The sequence below is a fragment of the Electrophorus electricus genome, chromosome 15 (assembly GCF_041902795.1).
Source record: "Electrophorus electricus isolate QZ-2024a chromosome 15, ASM4190279v1, whole genome shotgun sequence".
Lineage (NCBI taxonomy): Eukaryota > Metazoa > Chordata > Actinopteri > Gymnotiformes > Gymnotidae > Electrophorus > Electrophorus electricus.
Genome location: NC_137511.1, coordinates 7,724,910 through 7,752,219, shown reverse-complemented (window position 1 = coordinate 7,752,219; position 27,310 = coordinate 7,724,910). Strand labels below are relative to the sequence as shown.

The 27,310-nt window shown below is 49.5% G+C and overlaps 1 protein-coding gene and 1 pseudogene across 4 annotated transcripts; one reads left to right on the top strand and one right to left on the bottom strand.

The window, feature by feature from the left end:
- LOC118242405 (fatty acid synthase-like) lies at positions 1 to 27,310 on the bottom strand. Of its 4 annotated transcripts, none has more exons than XM_081697695.1 (42): positions 27,059 to 27,310; positions 16,527 to 16,672; positions 15,939 to 16,091; positions 15,564 to 15,737; positions 14,905 to 15,105; positions 14,539 to 14,661; positions 13,903 to 14,018; positions 13,671 to 13,805; positions 13,090 to 13,552; positions 12,791 to 12,978; positions 12,316 to 12,505; positions 12,108 to 12,202; positions 11,858 to 11,992; positions 11,538 to 11,741; positions 11,319 to 11,434; positions 11,045 to 11,217; positions 10,620 to 10,811; positions 10,360 to 10,440; positions 10,036 to 10,218; positions 9,733 to 9,912; positions 9,397 to 9,600; positions 8,889 to 9,202; positions 8,105 to 8,494; positions 7,742 to 7,906; positions 7,436 to 7,551; positions 7,098 to 7,252; positions 6,765 to 6,968; positions 6,376 to 6,526; positions 5,988 to 6,166; positions 5,762 to 5,881; positions 5,528 to 5,650; positions 5,104 to 5,327; positions 4,765 to 4,966; positions 4,437 to 4,588; positions 4,247 to 4,338; positions 3,762 to 4,159; positions 3,420 to 3,608; positions 3,084 to 3,308; positions 2,678 to 2,889; positions 2,480 to 2,578; positions 1,862 to 2,113; positions 1 to 1,670 (listed from the first exon to the last, which is right to left on the bottom strand). In XM_081697695.1, the coding sequence occupies exons 2-42, from the start codon at positions 16,651 to 16,653 to the stop codon at positions 1,533 to 1,535; spliced, it is 7,533 nt and encodes a 2,510-aa protein (XP_081553821.1). In that variant the 5' UTR covers positions 16,654 to 16,672; positions 27,059 to 27,310; the 3' UTR covers positions 1 to 1,532. The 4 variants fall into 4 exon arrangements, with proteins under 4 accessions (XP_081553821.1, XP_035389300.2, XP_081553822.1 ...); XM_035533407.2 differs by having other exon boundaries at positions 3,084 to 3,311; positions 27,059 to 27,308; XM_081697696.1 differs by lacking the exon at positions 16,527 to 16,672 and having other exon boundaries at positions 3,084 to 3,311; positions 27,059 to 27,307.
- On the top strand, positions 20,449 to 20,616 carry LOC145651413 (U2 spliceosomal RNA; annotated as a pseudogene).

Genomic DNA, 27,310 nt, shown 5'->3' with positions numbered 1-27,310 from the left:
TGCCTGTTAATGACAGCTCTTTATTTGGACTAGTATAATAAATACTTGAATAATTACACATGAACAAAATCACAGTAATACAAAACTATTGAATATTCTAAAAAAACAAAAGGAATATCCAGTTAATTTGTGCACAACATGAAAGAAGGCATCCGGGTCGTCATAGACTTGAACAGGAGTCTCAGACACCTCCAGAGAGCTGCTCTTCTTCACTGTGACTGAGAGGGAGACAATCAGGGCTCATTCGTACGAGCAGCATTTCGGTTCAATACCAAATAAAACCCTTCATTCTCATTCTTCATTGGTAAAAGTAAGCAAGCAAGCCAGCCAGCCAACATCTCTCACAGACATGTGGACCTGGCCACGATGAGAAGACACATGCTACACTAGAACAACTGTCCATCTACCAATGCCTGCACACTCAGCTGTAAGTAGTGGCAAAACATTTATATTTCAAGCCATTGATTAGATGCTAAACATTGTGGAAACACATGCATTTTGTAATAGTCTGCGAGGAATGAAGGAATTTCGAGATTGTCTTCCAGTAGAACACAAACTCAATACAAGTTAAAACCTGTAGTTATTTTCTTGCAGTTACATAGCCAAACACAGAAGAAGCATTTGTTGTAGTGTGTTAAAACAAAAGCCCCCCCCAACATTTGTGTATTTAACCAATACTGCCTTCCCTTTCAGTCAACACTCAAATACAACAACAAATATTTGGTCCATCCATGGTCCCATTCTTCTTTAAGGATTTTCTAAATTATCTTGGCTTGGACACTGCCATGGAGCACTGAAATGTTCCCCTTGTACATCCAGTGATTCTTTAACTGTTCCAGATTTTTTTTGCAAGACATTAAATACCAATATTAAAACTACAGAAAACATGGTTTCTCAAAAAATAGGTGGTGGTAATACTGGTAACTGTGAGAAACAGTAACTAGGTTTCGTCTATGTACATGAGACTCTTGATTAGTTGATAAGCTGCAGTGAGACAGAGCAGTCAGTCACGTATCGTGCGTGTCATTAGAGCTGGCCGGGGTTCGCCTCTAGGGCATAGAACACACACATATATGGGTCAGGAGGTTAGTGAGGTGGCCTGACTAGAGAGGACTACATTAACAGAGCTTCAAGCTTCATCATCATTAGTAGAGAGGAGATTGTATTATCTAGGCACTACCCAGTGTCACTCACACCTTTTCTAAGCTCTATTGATTTCCACTATGGAGCATCTTGCCAGCTTTCTTAAGATTCAATACAGTAACAGTTTTTGCTCCACAAAAAAACAAACAAAAATAAGATCAAATAAAGACAAAATGTTTAAACCTTTTTGTTAGATATCGTTTTGCTCCAGCAAAATAATGACCATGCACCACACCTCATGGTGAGGAAGAGAATGACTTGAAAAAAGTATTATTCATCAGAGAGGAGGGTTATACGGGTTAAGAGTGAGCTAGGCCAGACATCCTAGTCCCTACTGACAGGAGGGTGTGACCTGCCCTGGGAAAGTGCATTAGGCAAAGGGTTGGGCTTTAACCCTCTCTGGCGCCAACACGGGGCTCTGCCAGCGAGCTGTGGATGATGCCCGTGATGGACTCCAATCCCTCTCCTTCCAGGAAAGTACGATGATCACCCTCAATCACATGGACCGAAACCTTCCCGTCACACACCTGCACACAAAAGGGCCCGCATTTCAGAGTCTTTAGGATTTCTAGGAATAACATATGAAAATATTTTGTGCATATATTATATAAAAATAAATAAAGTGACTGAATTTTTCAACCAATGGTTCTCCATCCAAACCAAAAGAATAAAATTCTGCCTTTTGGCATTAGCACATGAGCTCCCATCGTATGCATACCTCATGTAGTTTGTAGTCGGCCCCCAAGCCATCGCCATAGTCGCTGCTGGTCTTGGCTCTCAGCAAGGTGATGTTGCCGTGGTACTTGCTGGTGGGGACGTAGCGGTCGGCAGCCTTCAGCTTGTAGTAGAACGTGGAGGCAGCGAAGTGGAGAGAGTCACGATTGACGTTCTCGCGAGAGGAGGTGATGAGATCCACCGCCTGGCTCACTCGAGCCTCCAGGTCTGTCATAGGTAACAACGTCTCCAAGAGCTGAGACACATACAGAGAAGCAGAGATGAAGAAATTTATGTAGAGATTATGTACCAAGAGTACTGCCAAGAGTATTTTATTATGAAGGACTGGTGGGTTCAATTCAATATATAACAAATAAATATAAGGAAACAGTCTGCTTTAATGGTTTCTGACCATTTTAAAAAGCTGATAAAGGCACAGCTTCATAAGGAATCATGCTGTGAAAGTGCCAGTATTGCATTTTGTGGGGTTTTTTTTGTTTTTTTTTAAAGCTACTGCTCAGTACTAACAGGGGAAAACATGAACTGGGATAACCGGCATCCAAAAACGTTTCCCTGGTTAAAGCAGTAAAAGGCCTGAGCAGTGAATACCCCTAACGGTTACCTTGTTGTACTCTATGCTGGTGAACTGCTGGACGAAGGCACACAAAGCCTCGGTCTCTGCCTCAGACTCGTTGCCTGGGGTCAGCTTGGCCCTGTAGCTCTGTCAGCATGACGCACAGTACAAACAAAGCTTTAGACTGTTACAATGCATAGTGCGTGTTTACACAGGAAACGTACAGAAGACTATATGCATGCCAACCTGCGTATATGCTGCCACATACGAATGGGAGCCATCGAAGAGAAAGAGGTAGTCGACAGCGCACTGGCTCTGCTGCAGCTGGGAGCACATCTCAAAAGCCACGCATGCACCAAAGGAGTAGCCAGAGATACGATATGGCCCCTCCGGTTGCACCCGCTTCACACCCTCCACATAGTAGGCAGCCAGGCTCTGAATACTGTCCAATGGAGCAGCTACACACACACAGAGATTGATTAGTTCAAACCCTTTAAACCCAAAAAAGTAACCTAAAAGCCAAATAACATTATCCGTTACAGTGGAGATTCCCCCCCAGTACTTCAGCATATGCTCACACAGTTCATTTAACTGAGCAGTTGCTGCAGTAGGGCTCCCTCTCTGCAGGGTGGAGCCTGTTCTACTGCTGTACCTTTGGTGCACTGCAGGCCGTAGCAAGGCACGCTCAGTTTGGTGGAGAGTGCGTGGAAGGCGGCGACGGAGCCCTCTATGGGGTGGACGAGGAACAGTGGCCTCTCCGCACTCTGCACTTCGTTCAGCCGCATCACGGTGGGGCCGTCCGGGTTCACCAGCATCAGGCTCAGGTCTGGCCCCTGGAGCGCCTGCGCACCGGGCCGCTTCTCTAGACCCGCCCTGGCTTCTGGGTGGACGTGAGGGGAAAGGGACATTTCTAAATGTCTCGCCATGTCCCTTTCAGGAATTGCATACACACGCACTTGACCACACGCGCTGGTGCACGCACACTCACCCTCAACTCCTCCTGACTTGCAGGAAAGCTCACGCAGCTTGTTGATGGTGAGTTGGCGGATGTCCCTCATTGCCATGACGATGTCATAGTCCCTCTCCAGTGTCTGCCTTACCTCCACGCCCATGAGCGAGTCCAGGCCCAGGTCAGCCAATGAGGTGTCGGCATTCAGGCCGCTTACATCGCGCACACCTGAGCAAAGGACGGGTGAGGTTTTGAATGCAGAGGGTTATGAGCAGCAAAGATAGATCGACACAGCCCTGCAGTGTCATTCTCTGCGAAGTGCAACCTCACACATCCCAACAGTCGTGAAGGGTCAGCAGAGCCCAGGCCGGAGCCCCTTACCCAGGATGTGAGCCACGGCCTCCACCAGGTCCCTCTGCCTGCTGCCATCTCCCTTCGCCACCTGCACCCTCTCTGCCAGCACAAAGCTGGACACCACCGGCCGATGCTGGCACAGGAAGCGGTCAAGCACTTCCAGGCAGGAGGCCATGCGCTGGGGCAGCGTGCCACCGATCACCGCGTCGTTCCCGCCCATGGTCTCCAAGACCACGCCTACGTCGCCAATGGCGCCCCACTGGATGGCCAGGCCGGGCAGGCGGTCGAGCTGCCGCTGTTCACACACACGCTCCATGGTGGAGTTGGCGAAGCCGTAGTTGCTCTGTCCAGCGTTGCCGCGGCCACAGCTGACTGAAGAGAACACCACAAAGTGCTGCAGCTCAGGACACTTATGTCTCGTCACTCTGTGGAGGGGAATCCAGTCAATTAGCCATTAGCTCATAGCGTTATGTTGGTAGCCAATTAGTAAAGTGTGAAATGACAGCACTTACCTGTCCAAGTGCAGGGTTCCATCATATTTAGGCTTGATAACCTCAATAAACTGCTCTGGTGTCAGATTCTCCAGCATGCCATCTTTCAAAACCTACACAAGCATGGGGAACACAGTATAGGAATCATTTTGCTCACATCAGTGAAATTCTCTTGTCCCTGAAAATAAAGACATGGATAGGGAGGCATTACCATGGCATGGTGGAAGATGCCACCCACAGGGCCCAATCGGCAGGCTTCAGTTATGAGGCGCTCTGCCCCTTCTTGGGTGCTGACGTCGCTGGTGGACACTAGGACCTGGAAGCCCATAGCCTGCCAATCTCGAACACGCTTAGCCTGATAACCTATTTCAAGCACATAACCATTTTATAGCCAGTTGCTCATGAAAGACAACGCAAGCCAAGAGGGGAGAATACCTAGATTTTCTACAATAGAATGAACATTGATGATCCTATAATGAAATAGCAGCTAAACTTGTTTGGCCTTGGCTGGTGTGGGGCTGGCCATCGAGGGCAGTTACCATTGCGGATGCCCGAGCGCGAGGTGAGCACCAGCTTGTGGGCGCCTCTTTCCACCAGCCAGTGGGCTAGCTCTAGGCCGAAGCCTCCCAGGCCCCCCGTGATGATGTAGGAGTGTGAGGCAGGGCAGAAGGTCCGGCAGATGGCTGGCAGGGCGAAGGGAGCAGCTGCAGAACTGCTACCAGGCTCCTCCTCTGAGCGCACCTGAGAAAAGGGAGCGAGTTGGGGGGGGGGGGGGTCGCGTGACAACCAACCAGGTGGTGAAGCAGAATTCGACAGACAGACCGACCATCCCGTGCAGCTTCACATTTAAGGCGGCAGCAGGATGGAGCAGTTCTCACCTGCAGCAACACCTTGCCGATGTGCTTGCCCTGCGCCATGTAGCGGAAGGCGTCCTCCACCCGGTCCCTCTTGAACACAGTGGTGCGGAGAGGCTGGACCACTCCGTCGGCTATGCCCTTCTTCAGCAGCTCCGACACCTCCTCCCACTCGCGGTTGCCCTCCTCAAACAGGGCGTCCAACAGAATGCCATGGAAGGCCACGTTCTTCAGGAACAGAGCCATGCCTGACACGGGGCCACAGAGTAGGGTTGGCCAACCGCAGCGTTCCGTGGAAAACATGACTCAGAATTTTCCATTACACCATCCCTTTCCGCAGCCGTTCACATTTGAAACGGTCCAAGTTAGATTTGGAACAGGGCCATCGATGGCGTACACTGCACCATTCTAGCTTGGAGTGCCCAACTGGATGGACTCTAGCGCTCACCTAGAGGGGTGTTGTTTGACAGATCGTATTTGCCGATCTCCAGGAAGCGCCCATGCCTGGCCAAACAGCGCAAGCTTGCCTGCAGCTTCTCCTCAGCCAAGGAGTTCAGAACCACATCGACGCCTGGGCCCAGTCCAAAACAGCACAGATTACTCAACTAAGCAATAACCAATGATCCAATCGACACGACTGATCCCTGAGCGATTGGTCATATCTAAACACAGCAGGGCATACCTCTGCCTTGTGTGTGCTTCAGCACATGCTGCTCAAAAGACGCGTCTCTGGAGTTAGCAAAGGACTCGGCCGTGAGCTGCGGGAACCGCTCCTGCAGGTAGGCCCTCTTCTCTTTGGAACCTGCAGAACCCCAGAGGTGCGTCAAAGCCACCCTGACCGGCCCATTAGCAGCAAATCAGGCAGAGACGTGCAGGCACGTGTGGGCGTGTGCGGAGATGGCCCTCACCCACGGTGGTGAGCACCCTGCAGTGCATGCTAAGCGCAATGCCGATGGCAGCCTGGCCCACTCCTCCAGAACCAGAGTGGATGAGCACGCTCTCGCCGGGCCGCAGACGCCCGCGCACCACCATGGAGTAATACGCAGTAGCGTAGACCACAGGCACAGAGGCGGCCTGTTCCAGACTCCTGCACGCACACAATGCCACAGCTTCTATTAGTAGGAGGTCATAATTCTCATCAGACAGTAGAAAACATCTTCATATTTTGCCTCAGATTACAAGTGGATTCTAGGCTATGGAATTGCTCTCTGCATGGAAGATTATAGGCTATGGAATCCCTGTCTGAATCGCTCTCTCTCGCATGTGGGTGTTGCAGTCATTTGCCAAGAGCCTTACCAGCTGGACGGGACGTCCCAGAGGAAGCGACGGTCTGCATCCACGACGGTGGCCAGTCCTTTAGCCGGCAGCAAGCCCATCACACGGCGTCTGCTGGGATCTCGGCCAGAGAACTCCATTCCCAGCATGCAGTGCTGTAGCGCTATGTCTCCTGCACGCAGAAATTGAGAAAGGATATTTGGGCTCAGTTCACCGTGCCTGATGCACACAACATTGTGACAAATATGGATGTGGATGTGGATGGTGGGGGGGGCGGATTTTATCTGAAAGCATCAGGCACAAACGCCTGCAAAGCTCCAACTAAACCCACTCAATTGCACGTGTTCCTTCTGTTCAGGTACTACACCAGCTCCAGCTCTTAGTAGAGTGGTAAAGGAGGAGCTAGCTACCGGGAATGGCGTCTGGTGGCAGTTTCCCCGTGGCCAGCATAATGTCTCTGAAGTTGAGGGAGGCGTAGTGGACGCAGCAGAGCTGCACGCTGGGGCTCGAGGCGACAAAGTGACGCAGAGGCGAGGCGATCCAGCGCAGCGATGCCAGGTCACCACGGGTCAGCACGTTCACGTAGGCCTGCTCCGTCGGCTCCTCGCGCAGACCTACGGCACCGAGTCAGACCGTTGTCAACAACCAGCTGGCAACCGCCCACAGCACACGTGCGCTCACGGGCGGGTCGGACGCGCGTCACCAGAAGTCCTGCTGGTAAGAAAGGGACAGTGGCGGCGTACCTTGTGCGAGCAGCTGGTGCCGGAACGCCCCCCACTGGCCGTCCCGGTACACATTCATAGTGAGGTCTTTCTGCAGAACCGCCTGCATGTCCTTGTGGGTAAGCTGCAGCGAGGGAGCGGTGGAGGACTTCTTCAGATTAGACACGAAAGCACACCTGGAGAGAAGAAAAAAAAAAAAAGGACCCCAAGGACAGCTAAGGGACGCGTGTTCAACGCACCATTAATCTTTAACCTAATGTGTTGCATTCAGCTTCTTTTATACAACGAGCCTGGTAATGAGATTGAAATATTACTGCCAACATTCCACAGCTCTGTGCAGCGAGAAGTAACGAACTAACCGAACGCGGCTGCCGCCGGGTTCCTGTCTGAGGCAGTTGACCATACCCACCACTCCATTATGGCCTTGGGTGGCAGTCAGCCACACTGGCTTATCGGATTCCTCGGCCAGCGTGCTCTGACAGAAGATGAAAAAAAAATGAGCGGAAAACAAGAGAAGGAACATTTAAAATTCGGGGGATCGTGTTTTAGAGTTGCAACATTTTGCTTGGCCCCCTGGACATTGCAGATAACTTGCATACATACTGTGCACCAAGCTTTACTATGTCTTTAAATAAGAGCAACAGTTTACAGACACCACAACTCACCTTTAGTGACTCTACCCATGTGTAGTCAGTGGAATCTACGGGCACGGCCATAGGCCGCTTCTCAGGGGTCTGTCTGCGTCCGAGAAAGAGGACGGAACCATAGAAGGATTTCTTAAGCATCACCAGGTTAAGAGAGGACTGTTCAAACAGCTTCTCCCATTCTGCCTGCACATGCACACAGTCACAGCACACATGCAAGAGGAACGAAGAGCAAACACAAATTAGCAGAACCAAAACAGAAAAACACAGGAAAGAAAGTGAAAAATGTATGGAATACCAAGATACACAGCACATATAAAACAACTGCAGGCGGTCCATCCGTGTCTGGCCATTGAAAGAGCACTGAGAGGCTCTTTCCCATACCTGAGTCAGCAGTCTACTCTGGCTGTCCAGAGAGGTGAGGAACGCGACCATCTCGCCCAGCGGGTCTCCCTTCAGGAGGGTGTGGAGCAGCACAAAGCCCCCCTCCCTGGCAGCAGAGGCCAGGTTGTCCAGCAGTGCACCTGGGCTCGCCACCGGCCCTGCTGCCGCACAGTTGCACACCACCAGGTCAGCGGCGGCCAGGGCCCCTGCGGCTGGCCCCTGCTCGGGGTCCCACTGGGCGCTGGAGATGCCCTTCTCCTCCAGGGAGCTCTGCAGGGGGGCCAGCAGGTCCGGGGTGATGTCCGAGGCCGTGTAGTCCAGTCGCAGCATGGGCTGGATGTTGAGGAGGCCGACGGCACGGGAGAACACGTGGCCGACGCTGGAGAGGGCCTGACGAGAGAGGGTTAAAAGGTCAGGCACCAGCTCAACACAGCAAGGACCCTGGAAGATGCTCTGCATTGAACTCGTTGGAGGTTTATTTTAGTCACATGTCAGTGCACAAAAGAAAATGTACTGGCTAAATGAGCTTATGCTTTTTTTAAAAATTAGATATAAAATAAAATAAATATTTTTCCATTATGACAATATTAAATTATTGAGGTTATATCTCATCCTTCTTTAGCTATTAGGGAAGACTATCTACAAATGCACCAAAACAAATTTACACCATTTAAGCATTTATTTGAATAATAAATGTAATAACTTTGGGGCTAAAAGATACCGGACACGCTGGCTCTACACTCAATCCCTTTTCGTTAGTCAAGAGTCACACAGTTCACTGCACCTCCAGGACTTTGAGCTTGCCCGCGGCGCTGTTCTCCAGGGCCGTGTCCAGGCAGTGGCGCAGGGCATGCGAGTCCAACAGGCCGTTGAGGAGCGGGTCCTGGAGCAGGTAGTCCCGCTCCTTCTGCACAGCCTGCTTCAGCTCCGAGCGCAGGTTCCCGTTCAGCTCCAGAGCGCACAGGCCAGCGAGCAGCCGCGGGAGGCCGCCCTCCGCCCCCGAGCCGACGCGCTCGCCCTCCGACGCACCCTCCAGCCCTGGGATGGAGATCTTCACACCCTGGCTGGCCAGTTTCTTCTGGACATGGTTAATCAGACCTGTTGAAGAGATGACCCAGAGAATGGCTAATCATCATCTGTGACAGCTGAAGGCAGTAATACATGCAAATCTAAAATCTCCACCATAAACCCCTTAAAAAGTTAACAACTATTAAAGTGAAATCTCACACATAGGTACCACACATCCTTTCATTTGTACTCGATAGTCAGAGTGTGAGAGGGACGTGACTTGCTTTTGCAGCATCTTAGCTGTTCTTGCAGCTTCCCATCAGATCCCAGGTACTCAGTCTCCACATAGGGTACAAAGACAAGCTCCTCCAGAGTGGGAGGGCTCTGTTGCTGCTGGCGACGGGGTGCAACGGTGGCATGGAGGCCACAGATTTGAACGCCGCCGGCCTTAATGTGGTCCAGGCAGCGGTTGAGGTGGACATCAACAGCTAAAGAGAAGAAGGGAGAAAGTTGAGACTTTGCCGACATGGACCTTAATTTCTATACATGTAAAACAGCAGTTTCAATTGCAGCAATAGCATAACCAAGTTGGGGACGCCAGAAGGCAGTGAACACTGTACCTTTGCGATCCCCTGAGTAGTCCTGAACCTTCTTCTCGTGCAGCGTGGGGTCTACGCACACCGAGCGGATCCGGGTGGGCAGACGCAGGCTGCGGCCAGACAGGCCCAACACGATCATCTGCAGCATGGTGTCCAAAAATGTCACCCAGTTCCCCGTCCACTGTAGCTTCCCATGATCCCCTAAAAACCAGACCAGGGGTCAGGTCTTGGCTTACACAAAACTCCCCGGCACGGAGTCAAGTCAGAAGCATGTGCTATGGCTGTGCAGTTCTCAGTATGCTGCATGAGAACTGGGGTGTTCACCGGCACTGCTGGACTCCAGAATGCCCTGGAAGGTTTTGCCGTAGTCGTAGCCGCGCAGACGTAGCTCTTTGTAGACATCTCCGGCTTCGAGAGGTTTGGCTTCCTCCACCTCCAAGCTCACAGGTTCGGCCATCTGAGACAGGAAGGAGTCCAGTGCCTTTTCCTCCAGCACGTTCACCTTACCTGGGGCAGTCAGGAGCAGGAGACAACACGCACACAAGCACGGCGGCATTAATCGCTCATGGCTCAGGTGCTGAACTAGAACATGTGCTGGTTCATGTGGTGGTCCATACAGGAGATTTGGCTAAGAGGGTTCTAACTTACCACTGACTGCCAAGTTGCCATTCTTGGACACCTCAAAGCGGTTTGTGGCAGGCATGAGTCCAACCTCCAACTGGACAGATCCTTTTGTGGAATGTAGCAAAGTGATCAGGTTGCAGTCAAATATGCTTGTATGTTTTATTTTTATACAAAATAAAATCAACTTGACATACTGAGCCTAGATTAATTAATTACTGTCAGTGGGAGATGCACATATGCACAATATGAAATCTGTACTGTAGGGGACGCAGTGGGACTCTCACCAGTCCTGGGCAGAATGGTGGCTCTGTGGATAGTGACGTCCTCAAACGTGACTGGGGTGTGTTCCATAACTGTGCCCAGACTCCTCATCAGTGTTCTCCATGCCAGCACCAGGTATCCCGTGGCTGGGTACAGGACCCTTCCGTCAATACAGTGGCCAATCACGTAGTAGTCTGGGGATTCGGGATTTGTGTCTGCACAGAGGAGATGGGTGGGAAGAAAAACCAGATGGAAAAGGAGAGTCTGGTCTTAGTTGCTGTTGACGACCAGCATAGTTCAGTCACTGGCAACGACGAGCATGTCTGCGACCTTCTGATCAACGGACTCCTTTCTTCAAGGACGAACTGATTTTTTTAATATCAGTAGGTGTGACAGCATAATATAGTTTGATTCAACATTGAAAAAAAAAAAAGAAGGATCTTCTCACCAATGTTGTAAACTGTGGCTGAGGTGGAACCCCCAGAGCCTGCTGGGAAGTCCTCCACCTTGGGCACGTCCCAGGTTTGGGAGTGGTCCCACTGGATAAGAGGGGAGATGAGAGGGGTCCCCACTGGTACAGGGTACTCCACAGGATGGAGCCGGTTACTGTCCACGTTAATACTGCGAGCCAACCAAATGTTTGCATGAAATGGTGACTAAAACAGATCAGAACATTTCCGAGTTCATACAAGACATGCCTGTACACCAAAGTCACTACTGACCCATTCATGTAAATCTTGCCTATCTGAGAGAAGAAGAACTCTTGGTTGTTGGCATGTCCCCTCTTCATTAAAGGCAGAATAGAACAAGTGGGCTTGAGGCTACGCCTCAGAATGGCCTGTAGGGGGAGCCAGAGTACATTCAGTAAGTATACATGTGAGCACATGCGGAATTAATTCTCTTGATGCGTTCAAAGCATGTGCCCCCTCTCGCTGGCTGACCTGCAGCAGGGCATGCGGCGCTATCTCCACCACCACGGCGTTGTCGGGCACGAGGCTCAGGCCCTCCTGGAAGAGCACGGGGCTCACCAGGTTGTTGACGTGGTACTCGGCCGAGGAGTAGAGGGCCAGCGGGCTCTCCCACTCGGCCTGGGGGATGGATGTGCTGATCCAGCGCGCCGAGCGGGGACGTGGGCTTTTGATCACCTGCGCGCATGCAATGACAAAAAAACAAAAAGACACCGTGAGGAAGACAGAAAAAGGAGAACGCATCCGTGCACGTCCCCTGTGTGCGTCTGTGTAGGCTCGTAACGTAGGCTCACCTTCTGCAGTGCTGCCAACAATGCAGGTGCTATAGAGGCCATGTAATAGGAGTGGAATGCGACACCTGCACTGCGCACCTCTTTGGCAAACACGCCGCTCTCCTTCAGCTGGGCCACAAACTTGCTGACAGCCTCCTACACACAGACGAACACAGCAAAAACGCCCTCTTATTAATTGTTAATTCTGTTACTGCAGGAGACAGCTCTGAATAATGAAAGGAAGACGGCGAATGAGGGAGGTGAACTCCACCTGTGGCCCGGAAACCGTGACCGTGTCCTCCGAATTGTGGCAGGCTGGGACCACCCCCTGAGGACACTGGGCCTTGCACTCCTCCCAGGTGAGACCTGGGTGGGGAGGGAGGAGTCAAGTTCAGCACTAAAAGAACGACGGCCTAGCAGAGGAGGTCTCGTGCCTCCTGACGATCATGGCTTTAACGGTGACGGGCAGGCCGTCTTACCCACTGCGGCCATGGCCCCTGCTGGTAGGTTGGCTTCTTTGATGCATCTGCCTCTCCAGTAGGCCGCCAGGATGACCTCGCTCTGGCCGAGGGAGCCGTCGGCGTAGCCGCACGCCAGCTCGCCCACGGAGTGGCCCACGATGCCTTGCGGCTGCAGGCCCAGTCTCCGCAGCATATCTATTTGCGCTATCTGGAGAAACATGCAACCATCACCTTTAAGGTAAACAGAAAAGTCTGAGGGATATAAATGGTTGGTGGAATTGGTCGTAACAGGTAGGCATGTTCAATATCTGCAGAAAACATAGTCACTGCTATGCAAACAGGGTTGGTGAAAAAAGGATTGTGAAATACTACACTCAGAATTATCTAGAGCTTAGATTTCAAAGAAAGTTACTGCAAGGCACTATGTGGCAATGCTAGGGCTTTGCTTTAACAATGCCAGTCCAGCACATGCACGGCACTGGGGAACCCTGACCTGAATGGCGGCGAGGCCCACAAAGGCATGCACCGTGTCCTCGAAGGTGTTCTCGTCAGCCTCCAGGAGGAGGCGCGACACGCACAGCCCTGTGTCCCGCAGAGCCTCGTCCGAGCGAAGGATGGAGTCACAGAAGCCCTGCAGCCGCATCAGGCTGCGGCCCATGCCAGCCCACTGCGTCCCCATACCTGGGGGAGTCCCAGAAAAACTTGGCTGTTAAAACTGCAGCCTACGTTTAAATGTCTACTATCTGGCAAAGCTTAGTAGTTTAACAAATGGGTGCTGAAGCCTTCACTCACCAGAGCAGATGTACCAGAGGGGCCTGGGCATGGCCTGAGCTTGCTGGACCTCGGTCACCTCCCCCTGGGCCCCCATCAGCGTGTAGCCCCTGTAGGGCATGCTCGCGGTCGGGGCCGCAGACACGTCATTCAGCAGGGCCAGGAAGGCCGCATCCTGGCTGCACTCCTGTGCCTTCTTCAGGAGAGAGGCAGTGGCCTCCTCAGTGCGCCCGCATGCCTGCACCAGCCTGAGCACAGAGGGGGGTAAGGATGGCAGGGGGTGCCCACGTCCTGGCGGGCGCAGGATCACGTGCACGTTTGAGCCCCCGAAGCCAAAGGAGTTGATGCCCACGATGCCGCCACGGACGGGGACGGGCTCGACGACCACGCTGACGCGCCCGTCTCTCAGTGCCGGGATATCGGGGTTGGGCTCGTGGAAGTGAATGTTGGGCGCCCACATGCCATGCTCCAGGGACAAGATCACCTGGAACACGGAGTGGAGGGGTCAGAGTCGAGGACAACTGCTCCACAGGGAAAAGTTGAAGGGTAATGCACACAGGCAGTGGGTGACAGAAAGCACCTGATGACGCGGTCAGACTCACCTTGGCGAGGGCGGCCAGGCCGGAGGCAGGCTCAGGATGGCCCATGTTGGACTTGGTGGAGCCAATAAGCAGAGGTTCCCGCTGTGACTGGCAGAAGACGCTGACGATACCGTTCACTTCTTGTGGGTCCCCAACCTAAGTGAACAACATAATGTGTCTTGCATGGGTGAACAGTTGGGTGTGTTTGCGCATGCATACATGCATGTGTGTGCGCGTATGCTCATGTAGTCACCTTGGTGCCAGTGCCATGGGCCTCAATGTACTCAACCTGCTCAGGTGAGACGTTAACTTCCTGGTAGAGGGAGCGGACCAGGCGTTGCTGCATGTCCCCAGACGGAAATGTCACACCTGGACAAAAGGACAACACACCATCAAATACCTCTGCCATACACACACCCACCCCTCAAAATGGTACTATAAAAGGAAATTTAACTATAAGAAATGTATGGATAACCTATAAGTTATAAAGCACAAAACATTTTGCATAGGTCCCTTTAGCAGCGTACATATGGGAAGAGCTGCCAGAAGACCTGCCTGCTGCACACAACACCTGAGCAGCAGCCTGGAGAGCAGACCTGCACAGCTCCAAGCATGCCTGCCCTTCCTCGCATTTCAGCAGGACGATTAGAAACACACGCTGGGAGGAGTGTGTGCCACGGGGCACTGGGGGAAAGGGCACAGCCTCAAATACCCAGAAGAACCAGGTCACTGTTCTCCATTACAGTAATCTGGCATCACAGCTCTACTTCTAAGAACAAGGTAGTGGAACAGTTTGACATACTTCCCCACTACATGAGGAGTTTGGATAAATCTGGCACAGACAGGAAAGCAATATGAAATGAGAAGATAGTTGCACCGGGCTTAACACCTTGCTCTTTGTAGCCATCCGTATTGTTGCCAGCGTTGAGCACAGTGGCGTATACCCTCTTGGCCATGGACTTCTTAGTCAGTAGAACAGCCACAGCAGCTTCTGAGCGACAATAACCGTTTCCTGAGGCAGAAAAAAAACAAAACAACAACAAAAAAAAAAGTTTAAAACTTTATAGCTTTTGCCGCACACCTTAACTCTATATCCATCCAAAATATAAACAAAATTTTAGTATATGAAAATTGCTGTGATACCCAGTAAAAAAAAAAAAAAAAAACATTTAAAAGAAAAGATGTTACAGCAGACCTACAGTGGAGTAAATTTCATATAGCGTGAATGTGACATCAATAATAATAGCAAAATCACCGGACGAGTCAAAAGACTTGCAGGTTCCATCCGGACTGAGCATGCCCAGTTTCATGAACTGCACTGAGGTATTGGGCTTGAGCAGCAGGTTGACTCCACCCACAAGGGCTGCATCACACTGGCCGTGGCGAATAGCATTAAAGGCATTTTCCAGAGCCAGGAGGCTGGAGGAGCATGCCGTGTCAATAGCTGTGCTGGGGCCTAAAAAAAGACACAACAAACACTCATAATATACAAGTACACAGTCAACATCTTGGGCACAGTGTCAAAATTTATGCAGTAGATCACATTTCATGCATAGATGAAATGACTCAGCTATTATGAAAGAGTAGGGAATAGTGGTGAGGCATTAGCCTAATATTCACTTCCTAAATGCTCTTTGCATGATGTCACAACAAAATAAGGCAATTTAAAAAACAAAACATGAAATGAAGTATAAATGCACTATGAACAATGTTTTACATAAATAAATATCAAACAGCTTAAAATAGATTGAGCAAAAAAAGCTTGCTCTTGGAGAGAAGCTAGAGTTTCTTCATCATGCAAGACAAGTTTATTAGTATAGCGCCTTTCATACACAGTGGCTATTCAAAGTGCTTTACAAAGACATAGAAGAAGAATTAATAACAAAGGCTAGAAATGACAGAACGTTTGCATACCATTGAAGTCAAAGTAGTAAGACAGGCGGTTGGCGAACATGGCACGCTGGCAGCCCGTCATGCTGTATCCCAGCAGCTCCTCTGGGTCTTTACTGAAGGCCTCACCTGCCTCAGAACCACTCACGCCGATGTACACGCCAGTCTTAGTGCCACGCATGGCCAATGGGTTTATGCCTGCCAGGACAGAGCGTACCGTCAGCAGTCAGGCGTCCTTGCACTCGCCCATACACGCCATTTCTGATGAGATGGTGCTTTCGGAATTAAGTTTTAGTGCTGTTGAGCTACTGAATTCTACTTTTCAGTTACCACACTTTTCTAAATAAATCGGTCTACTCATTTTGAATGTTTCATGCTCAAGCTTGCCGGACCGCTGACCTCCATCAACGATGGCCTCGTATGATATCTCTAGGATAAGCCTCAGCTGTGGATCCATGGTATGGGCCTGTTTGGGATGAACGCCAAAGAAGCCTGCGTCAAATCTGTCTATTTCTTTGAGTTTTCCATTTCTGCGGGGAAGCCCGTACAGACCTAAGTGGGAAAGCAGGATATGCATGAGGGTTACTGATTGAAATGGGGGAGGGAGAAAACCCCCACAAGATTTCCTATTTATCAAAAGCTGTGACTCGGTCCTCTGTGCCTCGAGCCTGCTGGTGCTTGTAGCACATGAACGAACATTTGCAGTGTGCCAGAGAGAGAGAGAGAGAGAGAGAGAGAGAGAGAGAGAGAGAGAGAGAGAGAGAGAAATCTGTTCAGACGATGCCGTGTCAGCAGGCAGGCAATGAAAGCAGCAGACCAAAGAGACCAGAGAGGGGGACCAAAGTTGAACATCTCTTCATCTACTGAAATCAAGTCACTCACTCAAAATCCAAAGCATGCCACTTTTAAAGGTTTAAAGCAGGTCTGTAAAATTCACCCGTTAATTGGCAAAAGATGTGGGTATGCTTATGGGACTGTGTAGGATACCTGGCTTCCATCTTCTGTCATCCTCTGTGACCATGTTGACACCATTAAAAAGGTTCTGCCAAAATTCTTCCAAATTGTTCGACTCGGGAAGCCGACCCGAAATTCCAGCTATGACGATCTCCTCCATGACGAGAGGGTGAGAGTTTCTGTGGGTCCGGACAGAAAGTAACGAGAGCAGTCAGAGAGCAGACATGACATTAAGAATGTGCAGTGGGTGGAGGGCACTGCAGGAGGAGCCTGGAAGACTGCAGGCTTCGCTCGCCGTTTCCGGGATCAATGCATTCACAAGAGCTCCATCCCTATAGCTGCCATCCAAAAAGCAGGAGATTCCTGCTTACTACGAGGTGCACCCTAGCACCACATTGGGCACAAAGTATCCCTCTGTTCTGCACCCCTCTGAGGTACAGCCAGTCCTTGAGGGAGCAAGTTATCCACGGACAGCCTGGATTTACCAGTCCTGATTCTTTGAGTAACCATACACTAGACTATTTAGTATTTTTCCAAGCACAATTTCACCTAACTCGAGACATCAGCTAATTAACAAACCCTGAATGAATTGAATGGATGTGGTAAAATGGGGAAAATCATTAAAAAAAATAAATTTTAAAAAATGCAGTTCAGGCTTATTTCAGGTCTGGGAAACTGAACAGTCCTTCCTCAACAAGGAAAGTAAACACCACAACAGTAATGTTGCTCCTCTTTTTGTACATCTACAGCATATAGGTAGTTTAAAAGTATAAAAGAACAACCAAGTGCACAATATGGGAGTCTCTCAGCTGTGAAGTAAAGAAATGTCTAGATGCAACCTTTCAGAGCAGATAAACCTACTAGTGGCGCTTTCCTGAAAGAAAATGCACATGAATGAGCAAACATGCATTTTCTTTTTGACGCATTTTTAGCGCAAATGACAAGGACTGATTTCACAACCCATTCAGTTGTGCATGAATGAGATATTGTAGCCGGCAAGGGTAATTCTCTTCTGACTGGGAAAAACTTCCTTGTTGGAGAGAATTCCTTGCAGCTGTAAACTGTGTGTACTAGTCCATAAAAAGGCAGCAGCTTACATGTAGCCAAAGACAAAATTCAACTTAAAAGAAATCTTTATGTAATCTCATCACATAAAGCATTGCGCTACTTTGGCCCTCTCAATTTTTTGTGGGATATATGTTTGAGAGGACTTTCAGATAATTACATTCAGCAAAAGGCAAAATGTTCCATTCTCAAAAGCAACAATTCTCAGTCACTTATTTACAGTGTAACCCTGCAGCATACTTGTGTTAGGCTGTATTGGATATGGTCATTAGGTTAGTATTGTTTGTTACTATAGAAACAGGCAGGTACCTGCCAAACAGGTATTCACATATAAGTTTGTCAATGCAGGAATGCATGTGAAGGACTGTGAGATGTAGTGCTGTCAACACACATAGTTCTTACAGTCATTACATTCTTACAGTCCTACAGTCTATAGCATTACAAATGTGAATACCAAGTAAGGGGGGGGGGGGGGGAGTCATTTCATGGCTCTGTAATACTGTAATTAGAATAAGAATTATTTTACTTGAAAATTTAAACAGTAATTTAACTTGGTAGGTCGGAACAAGAACACAAAATATGCAATGACCAAAAGTGGAAACCCATGTATGTAAAACTAAATGGTAAATTGCACTGCTTTTATTTTTAAACGCAACCCACTACCTCAGCACTCAGGCCAGAGCAGATTGAAAGAACAATTAAACCTGACCCAGATCTAAAATATTTAGCATCACCGTCTCCCTATAGCATTGAACTAGGGTTTTAAAGTAATAGAAAACAATTAATTGAACTGTGCTTAGTTTACAAAAAGAAAAAAAATCTAACTGGGCAACATGACCATATCCGTTCCAGCCCTGTAGCAACATGTTTCACTGGGATTTGATAACATTTATGGTATTTAGCAGTCGCTTTTATTTAAAGCGACTTACAATTATAACCGAGTACAACTTGAGCAATTGAGGGTTAAGGGCCTTGTTCAGGGGCCCAATGGTGGCAACTTGGCAGTGGGGGGGCTTGAACCCACAAGCTTTTGTCAAGCTTAAAAGTCAAGCACATTAACCACTGAGCTACCACCTATTGAACACCGGAACACGACAAAACGTGCACGACCAGGCAGCACCGGTACAACGCACGTCCCTTCTTTCTCAAACATTTGTACTCATGTAGTTCTGTGCAACATGCGTGTATATTGTAGTTTGTCGCATCATGGTCGTTTCGTTACGTCTACAAGCTATCTAACCTATATAGCTGAGTGAAGGCCACTGAACTTGACCTGACTTGAGTGACCCTGGAGTGATAAAAGTGGCTTGACCTTTGAGGCCAACTAAACCAGCAGTCTCCAAAAGCCCAATAATTCAGTCAAACCATCACATGAAGAGGAAAATCCCCATGCAAAATCATAAGAGGACACCATGCTTGCCTGCTTTTAGTAACTGATAGTGTTCGTGATGGAGACAGTGTAACTGCATTACCTGTTAGGTGGTTAACAGAGTTCGTAATGAAAACCGTATATATGCATTACACCTGTTAGCTGGTTAACTCAGGCTACATTAGCAGTTGATGAACTATCCTGACGGCGTTTATACAAACCAGCTGTGGCCATTCAAACATATATTACATATGCACACTACAAGCAAGCACAATCTAAAAGACTACAGGCTGGAAAGATGATGAATCTTTCTTCAGGAGGGCGTGCTTCAGGGGCAATGGTTATTCAGGAAAACGGCATCATTTAGTCCTTAGCCAGCTGAGGGAGGGTCTAGCTAGAGCCCCTTTACGCACTGGCAGTTTTAAGCTCATTTTTGAATGATTTGTACTTGTTCACTTTAACAGTAGGTATCTGAAATTGTACACATAGCATAGTCTGTTGATGCTGGAGATTGATTTTCACTCATACTCTGCATTCTCTGATTCACCAGGGTCTTGTGTAATAAATGGAACAGTTTTGAGCATATACATGAAATGACCAAATATCTACACAATGTTTTCCACTAGGTGTCCTACACTTCTCCAAAGGGTCCAATAATCTCTCCAATGCAAACTAAGTCATTAGTCACTATATATCAACTTTGCATGTTTCATTTTGCCAAAACAAAAGTTACTTTAGTAAGTTCCACAACAATATTGGATTCTTAGCATCACTGTTGGCATCATTATGGGAAATACTGTACTAGCTACTACTACTATACTAGCTAATACTGTAATACTGTAAAGAAATAGTATACTTTATCATTTATACTTACGATTTGTAGCAGGATTACGAATTTCCAGCAGTGAATGGAAACATCCAGTGATTTGATATGCAAACATCTTAGCTATTCTATGATAGCAGCTAAGCTAATCGATGCTAGCGGTCAAACTAGTCCATCCTAGCAGCACTCAAACAATTCCACATAAACTTCAGCTAAAATAAGCCTCTTCCTTTCCATGATGTCCAAACATATTGGCAAAATCATCAAATCAATCTTATGGTTTCGCCAAACAGCGCCAAACCGATGCGCTATGCTATCTGCTAACAACACGGAAGCACTGACAGTATACTGTGCGCATACCTTTAAATATTAAAGGGATGACTAAACAATGCAAGTGAGGGGTCTACGTTTTCATCTAAGCCTCCTCTATTTGATGAAACTGCTGCCAATCAAGCAGCTTGCCCTGGAAACTCTTGGAAACACCTGGAAGTAAATGTTAGTCACCCTCCCTCCCCTTCTCGTTTCACACATAGGTGTGAATTGTTGTCACTCCAAAACAATGGTGCTGCAACAGACAATAAAAATCAATATAGAGTAGAAAAGGGGGGTCTAATGCTCTATTCAGGAACAGTTTTACGTCAGTAGCATGCTTTTTCAGTCAACCAAAGGCTTGCGTAGTTTGGGTATTTTTCGAAGGAATCGCTTCTTGGCCTTTTGGCTAAGATCAAGTGTAGTATCTGTTCTTATCAGTTGTGGATTTTACAGATTTTACGCTTGTGGAGAACGCTGCTGCGCTTGGGCCTTTTTTTTATAGTTTTAGTGAGGCCAAGGGTGATCTTAGGTGCAGACCCGGGAGGCTTGTCCTCCATCGCCGCATGTGATCCCTTGGTCTCTTTTATTGTTTTATTTGATTTTTAGTATTTTAGGGTGTTTTTTTACATTTTGTTTTAAAGCCCCGGCTCATCCCGACGACAAGGAGGACGACGATCCCAACTTGGCCAGCAGGGGGAGGACCTCCCAGCACAGAGGCAGCTGCCGGCGTGGGGGACCAGCTTCAGCTCCGACTCCGGGACCGGCCAGAGATGGCCGTGGATGGCAATGGGGCGGCTCCTCGCCGCACGGCGCAGGCAGTAGAGGCGCCAGCAGAGACCCCGACAGCTGCCAGGACCTCCCTGGCGGGACCGGGTCTGAGGGCAGGCGGAGGCCTGCTCAATACGGCCCGGTTCCGCTGGAGGGACCCGGAGGATGGGACCCGCTTTACTGAGCGGGTCCCCTTCATACGGGAGGTACTGATCGGCTGTTTCGGGCTCCACCCTGGGGCCTTAATTTGTGCTCAGCGCAATGGTGCGCAGCACTTTTACGACGTGACTATGGCGAGTGATGCCGCCTATAAGAAAGTCCTGGAGCTGGAGGGAAGAATGGGTGACCATCCGCTGGGATCGAGCCCCTATGGGACGGTGACCGGCGGATGGTCACCATCCATTTCTTTAACCCCCAAGTTAACCCCCCGCAGCAGAGGTGCGGATGTTTTTGGCTAGGTACGGGGAGGTCCTCCTGGGAGAGCAAATGGTTTGGGATGAGCTAGGGATTTGGAATGGGTGCTGCCAGTTTTTAATGAAGTTTGCAAAGAACAGTGAAGGGAAGGAGGTGTTCCCCCCCCCCCCCCCCGCATATTTTACATGTGCTGGGAATAGGGGGTACTTGTTCTTTAGGGGGCAGCCCGCCTTCTGCAGGGGGTGCCAGCACTACGGTCACCTGGCTGAGGGGTGCCAGGATTCCGTATGCAGAAACTGCCTGGGGCCGGGGCACCAGGCTAAAAACTGTAAGAATCCCCGCCGGTGTAGGGCGTGTGGGGGGGAGGGACATTTGGCACACTCCTGCCCTGGAAAGGTTAAATCTTACGCTATGGCATTGGTAGGGGGCGGGAGTGTGGCCTCGAACAATGAAAACCCCGGGGGGGAGGAACTGGAGTCTGTAGAGGAGACGACCCCCCCCGGGGGAAGACGAGGATTCCCCCCCCGCAGCCCTCATGACATCCTCACTGGCGGAGGTAAGGTCCCTGGCCCTGGGCCAGCCCCCTCGGCCTTTGGAGGCACCCCCTGCCCCTCCCAGCGGAAAGGCCAAAAGGAAGAGGGAGAAGGCCCAGCGGGATAAAGAGAAAAGGATGAAGGCGGGCCCCCCCCTCAGCGGCAGCACCCCATGAGGAGCCCTCCCAAGCTCCAGACTCCTCCCTTGCCCCCAAGGCAGATGATTACAACAGATTGGTGGAGGATGATACGCCCCCACCTCCCACTACATATGGGGGCAGGGAGGGGTCACCCAACGAGACCCCATTCTTAGAGGAGACTACGGACAATGTGGATTTTTAGTTGATTTTTAGGATGTTTTACTGTTTTAACGTGTTCTCTCCTTCTTCTCTTTTATTCATGGTAGATTTTACTATTTTAACTTCTAACGTCAGAGGGCTCCAGAACGCGAGAAAGAGGGCAGCAGTATTCCAGGACTTGGCATCGACCCCTTCAGCAATCTATTGTTTGCAAGAAGTTCACCTGAGGGACCAGAGGGATGAGGCTCTTTTTTCCCAGCATTGGAAGAAAGGTAAAGCCTACTGGAGCGTGGGTGGTGTCCACTCTTCAGGCGTGGAAATCCTGTTGGGGGACGACACTATCGTGCCGGGGAAGGCGATGGGGGTGGACATCACCTGGAGAGGCCAACACCTTAGGGCAATTTGTGCCTATGCTCCGGTAGAGGCCTCGTCCCAAATTGCTTTTTTTGATGCACCGTTCCCGTCCTGTGTCACGAATAGACACCTTTTTTTGGCAGGTGATTTTAATGTTTTCTTGGAAGGGCGTGCAGATGTCAGCTGGAAACGTTTTAGAAAGCTGCTCCACGATTTCAGCCACACTGACGGTTTTAAGAAATGCAACCCCAGAGATCCAGGCCATACCTGGCATAACAGTCGAGGGGCATCAAGCCGCCTAGATTACATCTTGGCGTCACCCTCTGTGCTTTTTAAGAAGGCCTCCTTGACCCCACGCTGGTTCTCTGACCACTTGGTGGTAGAGGCCAGTGCTTCCATTAACGCACCTGCAGTAGGCAGGGGTTATCGGAAGCTTTACGTGCAGGTCTTGGAGGAAGCAGAGTTCCAATCTCTGTTCAGAGACCACTTTGCAGTCTGGCGAGGCTGCAAAGAAGGTTATGCCTCTCCCGCGGCATGGTGGGAGCACGTGAAAGAGTGGACCCGTGCTCTATCTACGCACTATTGCTGCCGGCGCAAGGCCGAAAGGCTGGGTCGAGTCCGGGATGTGGAGAGGCACCTAAAAATAGAATACGCTGATTGGAATAACGGAGGGGAGCTAGACCTCGCTAGAGTGCAGACCCTTAAGGACGAACTCAGGGTCCTGCACGAGAGGTCGGCGGCAGCCCTCCTGTTTAATGCCAGGTTGCAGCTGGCTGAGGAGGATGAGCGCTGCACAGCATCCTTTTTTCAAAGGGTCCGGCAGGCTCGCCAAGAGTGACGTTTTACATCGCTCAAAGACTCGGAAGGCCCCACCTGTTCGGACCCGGCCCGGATGATGGAGGTTGCATATGATTTTTATCCGAATCTTTTTAATAAAAGAAGTACAGACTTTGAAGTAGGGGAGCAGTTTTTGGCAAATTTTAATGTTTGCCTTCCGAGCACCACCCGGGATAGCTTAGAGGCCCCCTTTACTCTGGCAGAGTTGACGGGGGTACTTGGCAAAATGAACCGGCGTAAGGTCCCTGGCCTGGATGGACTCCCTGTAGAGTTTTACTCTACATTTTGGGATGTCCTAGGGCCAGAGATCGTGGAGGTAGCCGAGGATGTGCCCCGGCAGGGTTTGCTCGCTGAGAGCATGCGGTCCGGGGCACTCTCCTTGTTATACAAGAAGGGCGATCCTACTGATCTCGCCAATTGGAGGCCCCTGACCATGCTTTGCGTAGACGTAAAAATCTTCGCAAAGGCCCTGACCGAATGTCTGAAAAGAGCCGTGTCACTTTTGGTTCACAGTGACCAGACCTGTGGGGTCCCAGGGAGATCGGCAACCTGGAACCTCCATTTAATCAGGGAAGCCATCTCCTGGGTTGAGGACAGAAATGTCCCTCTGGCGCTTGTGAGCTTAGACCAGGAGAAGGCGTTTGACTGGGTGGACCACTGCTTCCTGGAGAGGGTGTTGATGAAGCTAGGGTTTGGGCCCTTTTTCTTAAGGTGGTTTAAGACATTGTACGCTGGGGTGGGAAGCTGTTTCTCCATCAACGGTCACCTCAGCGAACTAGTCCCTGGAGTGACGGGAGTTAGACAGGGATGTCCTCTTTCTCCCCTCCTCTACGCGCGCTACATCGAGCCACTTGCGGCCGCCATAAGGGCCCACCCGGAAATAGATGGTCTCCCCCTCCCGGGGGGTGGAGGTGCTGTGGTAAAGCTGGCTCAGTATGCAGATGACACTACATTGTTCGTATGCTCGGACCAGTCGCTCAGGCGCGCCTTGGACATGGTGCAGGTGTTCGGAAAAGCTTCCGGTGCCGCACTAAACCTTGGCAAGTCGGTTGCCAAATACTTCGGCTGCTGGAGGTATAGGAGGTATAGGAGGGCAAGCCCACCAGCGACAGGCCCTTGAAAATCTTGGGGGTCCACTTCACATCTGAAGGGGCTGCCCGGGTAAACTGGAAAGAGAGGTTAGCTCTTGCCCGGGAAAAAGTTGGGGCTGTGGAAGGCCAGGTCCCTGTCCTTCCTTGGTAAGGTATTAGCATTGAAGGTCGATGTGCTTCCCTCACTGCTCTACTTGGCTCATGTGTACCCTATGCCTCGCACCATGTGGCGAGGCTTAACTAAGGACGTTTTTAATCTCGTCTGGGGGGGCAAGTATGAGTATGTTAAGAGGGAAGTTATGTACCTGGGAAAGGACAAGGGTGGGAGGGATGTCCCTGACTTCCCTCTCAAGCTGGACTGCCTGTTCTTTGCACAGCTCTGTGCACGGTTGGCTGCTCCCCTCGAGCACCCCCATCAGTATTTTATTCGGTTGTGGCTGTCCTGGCCATTGCGTAAAGTGGTAAGAACGTGCTCCAATTCCGGCCCCAAGGCTGAGACGCTGCCGGAGCACTATGACCACACGGTGAGATGGAGCAAGTCGCTTCCCGCGGGTCTGCGGCCCGAGGCCCTCGCCAAGCACAGGTTACTTTACAACATTGTGCTCGAGGCACGGGGGACTCGCACGGTTGTGGGCCTAGACGAGGACACTTGATCCAGAGTACAGCCGAAAGATTTAGACAACCGGCCGCAGGACCTGAATTGGCGGTGTGTGCGTGGCAAGCTGCCAGTCAGGGATGTTCCGTACAGGCACGGGCTCACCAGGCACCCGCGCTGCCCAAGGCCCAACTGTGTCGGGGAAGAAACTCTCCGACATGTGTTTTGGGACTGTGGGTATGCGCGGTATGTCTGAGGCAAAGCAGCCGACCTGTGCAGGACATTAGACCCGCAGTTTACATTGACCTTTTAGAAGGTTACATGGGGGTGGCCCCAGGATACCAGGCCATCCTTCGCGCCCCGGATATGGAAGCTGGTGAGCATTACCAAAAAAGAACTATGGAATGCGAGGACCAGCCTCATCCAAAAAGGGACACGCCTGGACACCTGGGGATTATATAAAAAGGTTTGTGCGGATTTAAAATTTAGGATGGAGCATGACATCATCCGGTGGGGCTACCACGCGGCGAAGGAGAGGTGGAAGGGCCTCTTCGAGCTGTAGGCCCCCCGGAGTCTTTTAGGGTTTTAGTTGAAAAAGGTTTTAAACTTAGCTGAGACTCTGCTCCATCCGGTGGTCCCAGCGGACCACCGTATTTTATTGTTTTAACCACCATGATAGAGATACACAATAGGTGAACATTGTTTTAAGTGGAATCTGTAGGTCTGGTTTTTTATTAATAAGTGTTTTATTTTGTGTGTTTTTTATTAACAAATTAACACTTTTCTATTGTGGGTTTTTTAATGTTTTGGTTTGTGTGCCCGTTTTAACTAACATAGATCTGCTGTTTTAGCGTAGGCACTTAGCCTTTTAGCTTTTTAGTGGTGTTCTTATTTCTGTCTTTTTATAGAGAGGCCGTTTTAACAGTTTTATTGTTGTTTTACTCGGTTGTCCAGGCGCAGCCTGGCCGAGAAATGATCTTTTAATGGACATTTTATCACTGACTTTTTACATGGACTTTTAACGATATACCCCCATGTAATTGGTACATGGGTGGGCCGTGGTATTTTAATGTCCTGGACTTTTAAAAGACTTTTAAAGTTTAAAATTAAGTATATATATTGTTGGATTTTATTCTGTATGTGATTTATTGAACTTAATAAATCTTGGGAAAAAAATAAAATAAATAAATTTACGAAGGAACCGAACCGGTACAAAAATGTCGCTTTTACGCAAAGAAGTAAGCACGCAGTTAAAGAACTTTAACACTCCGTATACCGTTTAAATATGTCACGCAGTTGTTTTGATGGTAATTGAATTTTCTATGACAAAATCTGAACTTCTTATACCGGAATAATGTTTTAAAAGGCAACTTAAAAGGGCAGGCACGTTTTTGTGGAAATCTTACCCGAAAAACACGATGATTTCAGCGTACAATTTCTGGCGAACGGATACATGTAGACGGCTGAAAATCGGTAGGCAGGTACTTGTATTAGTCCTAAGAAATGTTATGTTGATAAAATGTACTGTACTTTAAGAATAATCAATTTTATCAAGTAATTTATTTGAGTATGTCCATTTGGGCCCGCCCGCGGGCCCGCTAGGGGGCGTCGGCGCATATAGGGGCTAACTAGCCATCTCGGATACTACCGTGAAGACGAAATAACTGCGAATTACAGCTAGCTGGCTACTTGGCCGTTATCTGTATCAGTCCGAAGAGATGACTAGGTCGTTGCGTGTGTTTAGATTCTGGTTTCACAAGACCAGTTAAAACACTGCAAAAGATGATCGCTTGAGACAATTTATCTGCGACAGTCAAATAATTCCCTAGCTGGCTATGCTAGCTAATGTAGCAAGCTAGGTCCTCATTTAAAGACGAATAACGCATCACAGCCAGCTAGCCGTTGAGTAAATAAAACGTTCCCTGAATATATCAGATTAAATACTAGAGCTAAATGTATCATTAGGCAGAAATCAAGATATATTGATCGTATTCGTTTACAACAACCAATCATTCTTATTGTTGAATACCTACTTCCCATATCAGTTCAGTGAGTTCACACTACAAACTAGGACAAATACACAAAATACATATTAAGTTGCTTACCAGTCGCAGTAGTTGAACGATGGTTCTACAGTACTTTGAATAAATGTACATTCAGTGTCAGGAGAGCCTGAGCTGACCTATATTCCACTCGGTATCCCAAAATCTGTGTGTGCCTAGGCTCCCGGTGACATGGGACGAACTAACCCTTTGCGATTATCTAGGCTTGCCCAAAAAAAATGACTCTCTCTGCTTTGCCTCCCTACCTCTTTCATTTAAATGTCTACCATGCTCTATGGCCACGCCACATGGGCT

Coding starts and splice junctions, on each gene's coding strand:
- LOC118242405 (XM_035533407.2), bottom strand. CDS start 16,653: ATGGAGGAGATCGTCATAGCTGGAATTTCGGGTCGGCTTCCCGAGTCG. Junction 7,907..8,104: donor AGAGTAGACTGCTGACTCAG/GTATGGGAAAGA, acceptor GTGCATGTGCAG/GCAGAATGGGAGAAGCTGTT. Junction 2,579..2,677: donor ATGTGGCAGCATATACGCAG/GTTGGCATGCAT, acceptor TCATGCTGACAG/AGCTACAGGGCCAAGCTGAC.